General features: G+C 30.9%; 1 protein-coding gene across 1 annotated transcript; it reads right to left on the bottom strand.

The window, feature by feature from the left end:
• Positions 1-1,375: 1,375 nt before the first annotated feature.
• On the bottom strand, positions 1,376-7,801 carry LOC111024325 (uncharacterized). Its single transcript, XM_088127792.1, has 4 exons — positions 7,113-7,801; positions 3,443-4,027; positions 2,767-3,052; positions 1,376-1,683 (listed from the first exon to the last, which is right to left on the bottom strand). The coding sequence occupies exons 1-4, from the start codon at positions 7,716-7,718 to the stop codon at positions 1,658-1,660; spliced, it is 1,503 nt and encodes a 500-aa protein (XP_087983918.1). The 5' UTR covers positions 7,719-7,801; the 3' UTR covers positions 1,376-1,657.
• Positions 7,802-9,823: the final 2,022 nt, after the last annotated feature.

Genomic DNA, 9,823 nt, shown 5'->3' with positions numbered 1-9,823 from the left:
TCTCCCCTCAACAATAGAATAGTGAATTCTGTATTAATCACATTTCTATATAATGGTAGTTGAAACCAAAACAAATCACTCAGACCACGACTAGATATATACAGTGTGCATATATTACTAAAGCGATTGTTTGGTAAGACAATTTCATGTGATAAGTTATATTTGATTTTATTTGATTTCATAATTGTCTGGACCCATTAAATATATCTACTCCCCACCTAGAAACTTTAGATTTTAGAGTTAGTCAAATTTGAATAATTTTTTATTTATACTTTCAATTTTTAAATTAGATTTTAGTTGTTTAAAATTTGATTATTTAGAGTTGATTTTACAATTAGGATGCGTTGTTTTTTTGCGAGTTGTTGTACCAAATAAAATCCGTAAAATTAAATTCATATTGTTATAGGGTATATTTGTCTAAAATAATATTTAGGATCGTAAAAAAATGTCAATTAGCCATTTATACAATATTCAATATGTTTGGCCATTTTTTAAAACGCTTTATTTATTTCTTTCTTTGGAGTTCGAAGTTCAAATCTGACTAATTATTATTGAAGATGAATTCCACCAATTTATTTAAGTTTAGAGCTCAATCTAATAGAATTTAAAGTTTGTAAAAAAAAATAAATTTCATAAACTCCCTTGTTTTAAAATTATCTAGAGCATAACCCAACTAATTAAGAAGGGCCAATATGACATACCACACTAGTTAACTAGAAGTTGGAGGTTCAATCTCAATCTTCACATTTGTTGTAATTAAAAAACTAGTGAAGAGGTATATATGTTTTGTGGAGTTCGAATCGTCACTCGACAAGTCACAAGCTTTTTTACTAAAAGAAAAATCTTAAATAGCAAAATCGTATTTTTATAAAACAATTCTACAAATTTTAGGCTAAATGTATATTTTGATCCCAATGTTTGAGGTTTTTTTTTTATTTTTAATTTTTTCACTTTGATCCTTAATCTTGAATAGTTTCAATTTTGTTTCTTCTGCATTGATTTTTGTTTTTTATTTTTTATAAATTAAATCCTGAATTCAAAAGTAGTAATTTTTATAAGTTTGAGACTGAAAAAAATTTTAATGAGTCAAATTTTTTTTTATAAGAATGAAAATTTTCAAATCAAATATGTCATTACATATTAAGTTATATGAATGATTAACTAGTTATTTTGTCATTAATTTTAACGTTTAGTGATAAATAAGAACTTTATCGAGAAACCAAACACATCGGAATGAAATCGAAACTTTTAAAAGATTAGAGACGAAATTGAAGAAAGCACCCTAAACATCACAGAATTAACTACCCCAACCCCATTTTTGCGATATTAGTAATTGTTTGCTAGCTACATAGAATACATAATAAAAATATTACAATCAATGCAACCAAAATGGAATTTTATACATTACAATTGATACAAAAATTTGAAAACAAAAGTTACAAAATGAGAATTAACAAGAACATAGGTACTAAAAACCAAACAATTCATTGGAGCTGATGAGATTGAATTTTGCAGAAAAAAAGAGGGAGAGATTTCACATTAAAAAATCTTCGTCTCTTTCTCTTCCAACTTTTAACACATTAACAACTCTGAGTTTTTGGTCAATTTTTGGAGGTGAAAACTTTCCTAGAAAACCTTGTGGTTTGATGTTTCTGCTCTATGGACTCTGAGGCGTTTCTCGGTCTGAAATAAACAGTAAAAGATTTTGCAATCAGATCATAATAAATGTGTTTAATTCAACTTTAAAAGAGTTGTTCGACAAATAGGTTATTCTCGAATCTATATTCGATGCATCATTTGTGTATCTAGGGTTTGTCAATCCCGCAATTTATATAAACTTAGACATTACAAATGTTTCACCTTTTATAATGTTGTATATTAATTAATATTTACAAATCGTAAGCATACTATATAATCAAATGTAGGGGCTAAATAGAAACTATGTATAAATTAGAAAGACCAAATTTATTATTTAACCAAAACCTTAAAAGGTTTGCCACAAATATTTTAAGTTTATGTAATTGGAACTTAATCATTCGAATCTATATTTGATGTGTGGTTTGTCAATCTAGGGTTTACAAATTCACCTTTTATCTTGGATATTAATTAATATTTACAAATCATAGACATATTCAAATTAAACAAGGACTAAATTTAAACTATGTATAAACTGGAAAGACTAGATTCATTATTTAACTAAGTTTTAAAAACCACATGAACCTAATTAAATTTTTAGGTTAAATTGTTTAGTTTCTGAACTTTGATTTATGTCTAATAAAGTCTTTAAACTTTCAATATAATCTTGTGCCTAATAGTTTGAACCCATCAAGTATTTATTTATTTATTTTTTTAAATCCATGAAATCTATTAGATAAAGAAATTGAAAGTTTAGAAGTCTAAAAGACATCGAGTTCAATTTTATGTTAAAAAAATTTGAATAAGGCAGAAAATTTATTCGAGTGACACGTTATTGAATAGTTTAAATATCAAAGTTAAAAAGAGACCTATTTAGACAACACATTTCTATAACTTAATTGGCTAAAACAAAACAAATTCCAGTAGCTATCTCTAAAGTATAATTAGTTTTTACTAGATATCCACTTTTTTCAAGTTCTACTTAATTAGATCCTAGCTGCATAATTAGTTTCTAATTTCCATTTAGCAAAGATTATCAATCGTGTCTAGGAACTAAAACTTGTAATTTAACTTATCTAAAAGATGAAACTGAAGAAAAAGTCAAAGAGATCAGAGTGTTAGAAGAATGACCTTGATCAGAAGAAGGTACGACGACGAGGTGCATGTCGGAGTTGTTGGGCGGAAGATGGAGGCGAAGGGGGTAGAGCTTGCCGTTGAGAGGGTTCCGAGAGCAGACCACGATGTCATGGAGACCCGTCTTATGTCTTAGCATCTCCTTCAACTGCTCCACTTGAGTTCCTTTGAACGTGAAGCTCACCTCTTGTTGTCCTGCCTTCACGTCCCCCTTCTCGTCAGCCACTTGGTAATGAATCACCCTCCCCTCTCCTTTCATGTCTAGCGACGCCTGATCCTTCCACTGCATTATTCGTCCTATTGTTAGATCGTAATTATTATGCCTCAAAAGCTCAAGCTAATACGCTCGTCGTCACTTTAACAATAAAGTCACGCAACCATCACATGCTTAAATCATTATTCCCCCTTCGACTCCGTTTGGGACTAATTTTAACCGTTGTTTAAACATATTTGATAGAGTTGTCATGAATAATACTTTATTGATTAGTACCCATCTTTTACTGATCACTCTTAAATTTTTGACAAATTGGAGAGAGGAATGTTTTCATATTTTATTTTAAAAAAATAAAGAACTGTTAAATTTTAGAGACCATTGACAGGAAGATGAGTGTTAACGGACAAGCAACAAAGAGTATTGTTCGATATTTGGTTAAAATCAGATGAGAGTAGTGACCTCCAGTTTTGTACGATGATGATCATCCGACGACAAGGGCGGCGGCGGCGGCGGGGGCATGGCCTTGGGCAGCGGCGGGGAATCGGGCGGGCTATCAGCGGGCGGTGGCGGCCTCTTAACCGGTGAGTGGGGGCGAATCTCGATCACATCGACGTCCCACAGAACCCAATCCTGAGTGGCGGTTCTGTGAGGAATGTCATGAGTGATGGAATTCCTCCAGGGGGGAACGCCGCCGTTGGCCCGGAGGAACTGGCCGTAGCGGGTCTTGAGCCTGACCTGGAACCCCTCGCGGACGGGCTCCCACTCGACGGAGGAATCGAGGCGCGGCGGCAGAGTTTGGAGAACTTTCTTTCCGGTCATGCCGAAGAAGAAGGGGATGTTGGACGCCGTCAGGTACTTGCCGTAGCAGCTCTTGAAGCGGAGGACGGCGGAGTGGTCGACGAACTCGACCGTCCACTTGGCGTTCTTGACGGAGCCGTTACGGTCCTGGCACACGGATTCCTCGTCGTCCTCCGCCAGCAAATACTTGTCGTGGTGGCTCCGGAGGCGTACGGCCTTCGCCTTCTGGAACAGCTCCATGCCGCTCTGTCAAACAAAATTCGCCAAATTCAGAATTGGGAACAGAATTCTTGAGGAAATGGGATCGGACCCAGAAACCCAATAGAAATTTTTTGAGTTATTTCAGTAATCGATTCAGCGGTAAAAGCAGAGGAAGGAAGAAAATGAGGCAGAAAACAGAGTAAGCTTTGTTTTTGGTTTTGGTTGAAAATGAGAAAATGGGGTTGGGGATTACGAGTGGGAGCCGCGAAGAACAAAACAGTAATCTGCTAATTTCAGTATATCAATGTTTGTGGTTCATACTTTTACACTTTTCTTTTTTCCTCTTTTCTTTATTAATTTGTGTAGATAGATATGAAGTTGTTTAGAATCGTTTACTAATGTTTTCGATTATATTTTCTCATCGGAATTGAATGCTCCCACCGATATAATATGATTTTTATTTAAAAAATTGATAACGAAACATTAGAATTATTCCTAATTTGTATATAATTTAAAAAAGGCAGGTAAATACTTGTTAAATGTTAGATTTCATAAAGTCCAAGATAAGGGAGAGTCAAAATTTCTACCACTTTTTACAAAATTCAAACTTTTCTTAGGTCGTCTAATTTTTATCATGCAGTTTCTCATCAATCAAGTTTAGAATTAAGTATAAAAAAATATAATTACAAATGTTAAAAAATAACGAATTATATTAAAATATTTAAACAATATATTAAATTGAAAAAAAAACTCAAATATTAGGGATGATTTAGTACATATATTTAGCCTACTCTGCAAGATAAAGCTTTGCACAAGAAAAAAGAAAGTTAAATTATATCTTTGATTCCTGACGATCCCGAACTTTCAAAGTTCTATTATATATCGTTTTTAAATTTCTAATTAGATTACTAAATCATTTAATTTTAAGAAGTTTTAGATGATAGGTGACGTAAACATTAAAATAAACATAGCTAGCAAAAAATGTACATTTAAAATATTTTTTAAAGTAAAATAGACACAAATTTTTAAAGTTCACGAAACTATTAAAAACGTTTTAAAGTACACCAACTAAATAGACACAATTAGACCAAAGGTATAATTTAACTAGAAAAAAATGGTAAATGTATTAGAGATTAATTTTTAAAAATTTTGAAATTATATAATCAAAAGTAAAATATTGAGGTTGACAGGGCCATTTGATAGCGATTTTCATTTTCATTTTTTGGTTTTTTGGTTTTCTGTTTTTGAAAAACAAAAATGATATATATGTTTGATAATTGTTTTTTTTTCTTTGAAAAATTGAAAACCAAAGATTGATAACTATTTTTTAGTTTTTTTTTATGTTAGAAAATTGAAAATATATAGCAGAGATAGAAAAATCTATGTAAAATAGAAAAAAACAATGATGTGAGATATAGGAGTCGGGATGCCCTCCTCTATGAATATTTTTAATTCTCACCTCTAACTCTTTCTATAATTTCAGGAATCAAGGTACAAATTAAACAATCTTCACCAGAAAAATGATTTGTTTAATAATTAATTTTAATTTACTAAAAAATTATTATTTACTAGTATAAACAATTAGTTTAAAAAATATTTAACATTTATTTATAATTTAGTAAAACATTCAATAAAATATATATTAATTATTTTTAAAAAATAGAATCGGTTACATGATGAGAAATGCATTCTCTATTTTTAGAGCAGGGACTCAACCTTACGTGAATTTTTTTTCGTCTCTAACAGAGAGATATAAAAATAAAAATTTAGTGAGATAAAAAAGCATTTGAAAGATAAATTTTTAAGAGAGTAAATTTTACAGAGTCATAAGACTTTAAAAAAAAATAGCGAGATAAAATTTAAAGTAAAAAAAAGATTCTAGAAAAAAAAAGTTGAGAACAGAAAACATGTTCAAAGAAAGAAAAAATAGAAAAAAAATAAAAGAAAAAGTAGAGTGAGAACACAATTTGGACAATAGTACATAAAATAAATAAGTAAAAAGAAAAAATAAAAATTATAAGGGAAAGAAAAGTTCTAAAATGTGAAATTCATGAGAAACTTGGAAAATATTAAATTTTTAAAAAAATAAAAAATAAAATGATGTGTTAGAATTGAAAAAAGAAATATAAATATATACGAATGAAATTTTTTTAGAGAGGTGAGGGAGAGAAATAAAGTTTTTAGAGACAGAAATTTAGGTGGAAAAATATTTCAGATTGAGAAAAATAATTATTAGAAAGAAATATGTCAAGGACATCAGCAGAAAACAATGAAATTTAAAATAACAGAAACCTGTTTATGAGAACATTTTCTACTTTTGAAATTTATGTAACTATTTAGAAAATAATTGAAATTTTACACAATTTAATAATGCCACCATCACCTTAGCCTTAGCTGGATAAGCGAGTGGTCAACGTCGTGGAATTGGTCAAAGTTGACAGATTCGAATCATGCAGTCTTACACTGCCCTAACTCTTTATTTTCTCTCCTCAAAAAAAAAAAAAAACTCTTTATTTTCATTTCTTATTTAATAAAAAATCATTTTTTTATTGAATTTAACATATATATATATATATATATATATATTGAATTTTTAAAAGAAAGAATAAATTTTAATTTCCCAACACCCTTATCCTTTGTTCGAACTTAAAAAAAAAGTAAAAATAAATTAATGTTAGATTCTTAAACTTAAAAGATTTTTAATAAATCCTTGAATTTATAAGTATTAGTTTAAAACTTTAAATTTGATATATAATTGATTTTTGTTATGGTTGGATTAGTTAAACGTTTAAATGAAAAGTTGATTATATTACTTAAAGTTGATAATTTATTTTTCTAATAATTTCGAATATAAAACGTTAAACTAACGAGGTAAATAAATAATAATTTATTAAACACAAAATTGATTTTTTCTAAAACTTATTTAAAATTATATAGACTAAATAATGAAAGCTCCAAGAGTTGAGCAAACAACCTATAGTTTAAAGATGAAATTAGGAGGCAAAAATATATTATTTTGACTTTAGATAAAATATTTTATTTATTAAAAAATTGGAAAAGAAAAATCAAAGAAAAAGAAAATTAAAAAATTAAAGAAAAAAGAAAGCGGTTAAAATACGGAGAAACGTACCAGATCACTGCCGGTGAAGTAGCCGGAGCCTGAGCCCGAGATGGACATTGACGGAGACCGGGTTTCCAAATCGTAATCCGAAGTACTCGAAAACGACGAAAAGCTAGAGAAGCTAGCCGCCGGCAAGATACAGCCGGCCGGCGAATCCTCAACAGCCGTGATATCAACAATATCCACGCTCCAAAGCACCCAGTCCTGAGTCGACGTCCGGCGGGGGACGTCGTGGGTGACGGAGTTTCTCCACGGCGGCGCTCCGCCGTTTGCCCGGAGGAACTTCCCGAGTCTCGTCCTCAGCTTCACGTAAAACCCATCCTTCCTCGGCTCCCATTCGACGGAGCCGTCGGCGGCGGCGGCGGCGGACTGGAAGACCTTTTTTCCGGCAGTGCCGAGGATGAAGGGCTCGTCGGAGGCGGCGAGGTACTTGCCGAAGCAGCTCTTGAGGCGGACGACGTGGGGTTTTCCGGCGACGAGCTCCACCGTCCAGCGGACGTGGGGGGAGGCGCCGTTCCGGGTCTGGCGGACGGAATCTTGGTCGTCGGCGGCTTGGAGGTACTTGGCGAGATGGCTCTGGAGGCGAACAACTTTGGCGCCACTGAAAAACTCCATAATTTGAGGCACCAAGCTAATTTTGGTGGATTAAGGGAGCAAGAATTTCAGGAAGAATTTCAGGAAGAAGAGGGGATTTGGGAGAGGTTTTTAATTGTAGAAAATTAAAGGGGTTGACCAAGAACCAAAGACCCAAGAGGCCCCTATTTGCAATTTATTTATTTTTTGGCTACATATACCCTAATCTTTGAGCTTTTTCAATTTGGTCTCTAAAAATTTTAAAACTTTTAATCTTACCTTAAATCAAATTTTAAAGGTCAATACCATGGAAATGTAGATGTTCCAATTTTACGGAAATGTTAGACGGGTATTCTAGAAACTTTATAAAAATCAAAAACTCAAAACAATATTTTAATTAACAAATTAGCATTTCATCCCTTTTAAATAAGTTAAAAATGAGTAATATTAAGATTATGTTTATATTAGTGATATTTTGTTAATATCTTTTTTCTATATTTTATTGGATTTTTTTTGTGATACTATCAAAGTGTCGTTTTACCTTTCATGTCAATATTGAACTCATGGACATGTGGAAATGTGAACGTGAATATTTAATACCTTTCTCTAAATATATTAAAAGTTTTTAAATAAGTTCGTACCTAAAAAAATTGTTTCAGTTTGTTAATAAAAAACTAATATGTCATAAAATTATTATTTTATTAACATAATTAAACATGCGGGTAGGCAACTTGGAAAAAGAAAAATAATTTTATTAATCTTTAGGTTAAGTTTTTCTGATGCCCAGGCTAGGTTTTAAGTGTCCAACAACATCTAAACTAGTTTAAATAAAACTATAATTGATTTATATCTTTTTGTTAACAAATTTTAAAAAATTATTTGAGGAAGGACTTAGTAGAGAATTTTTAATACATTAAGGATAAAATTAAAAGATTTTAAAGATTTGAGGGCTAAATTGTAAACTGACTAAAGGAAAGGGACCTTCATGTATATTTATTTATTATTTTTTGTTTTAACATGAGATGCGTGTAGTACATGATTGGGTTTTGAAAGGGGTTTTGTTTTAACTCACTTAAATTACAGATTTTAGTTAAAAGCATATATGTAATTTAAATAAAATAACTATTTTTTTATTTTAATAATAACTTTGTAACTAAAGTACATATTCATAAAATTAAAAAACATATGTAATTAAAATTCATTACATGCACGTGCCATGCAAGTGCAAATTTTCTAGTTTTGACAAAAAGGAAACATAAAAAAATTCCCAAAAAATTTACTAGTTTCATTTTAAACTCAAACATTGCAAGCCGGATCAATATATAAAATAAGTCTCCTCATGAACTAATAATTTTTAGAAAAAAATTAACTCTAATGCTTCTTTGTTAAAGCCCTATTAATTTTGTATTAAGTCCATGTTTTATTATTGATTTGCCATTGAACACCGCGAGATGTGTTTTTATTTTATTTTACCAATTCTTCTATTAGAAGGGAAAAGTTACCGCAATTATGTTTTAAATTTGAGGTAAAAATTATACTATTTATCCAAGTCTAATGTTTGATGCACCTTGAAAAGTTTTCAAGTAAAAATTGATTTGAAAACTCAAACCTTGTTGCTATTTTGCTTCTAACTTTTTTGCCATATCTCAGGTCGTCCCTTTTAAAAGTTCTACACAATTTAGAAAACGTTTCTTAAAAAATGAGAAACTTAAAATTATAGGTATAATCGCGAAACGGGCTTATGTGACTCCAAAAGGTGAGTAAAGAAAGATAATATAAAAGGTGAGTTGATTTCCTTTGAAAAAAAAAAGTAAAGTAAAATAAATGAGATTTTCTTAGTGAAATAAGAAAGAAGAGAAGGGAGAGGTGAGCAATTAATGTGTGGAAAATGAATTAACTATTGTACAACTGACAAGACGAGAGGGAAAATAGAAATGAAATAATGAATCCACTCTCGAGTTGAGACGTGAGATTAAGCAATTTGAAAGAAATAATGGCTTATCTTAATGGTGTAATGTAAAACATTGATTGATGAGAATTAGTTATGTTAATTTGAATGAAATAATTTATGTTAATTAGCTTTCTATGGAGCGCTGCAGGGACTCTAAAATTTGAAGGAAGAAGAGGGGATTGAAAAGTGGTTTTTA

This window comes from Momordica charantia, assembly GCF_013281855.1.
Source record: "Momordica charantia cultivar OHB3-1 chromosome 8 unlocalized genomic scaffold, Mcharantia_2.0 BLBB01000008.1, whole genome shotgun sequence".
NCBI lineage: Eukaryota > Viridiplantae > Streptophyta > Magnoliopsida > Cucurbitales > Cucurbitaceae > Momordica > Momordica charantia.
This window is presented reverse-complemented; position numbering and strand designations above follow the sequence as displayed.

Coding starts and splice junctions, on each gene's coding strand:
- LOC111024325 (XM_088127792.1), bottom strand. CDS start 7,718: ATGGAGTTTTTCAGTGGCGCCAAAGTTGTTCGCCTCCAGAGCCATCTC. Junction 4,028..7,112: donor ACTTCACCGGCAGTGATCTG/GTACGTTTCTCC, acceptor TTTGTTTGACAG/AGCGGCATGGAGCTGTTCCA. Junction 3,053..3,442: donor ATCATCGTACAAAACTGGAG/GTCACTACTCTC, acceptor CGAATAATGCAG/TGGAAGGATCAGGCGTCGCT.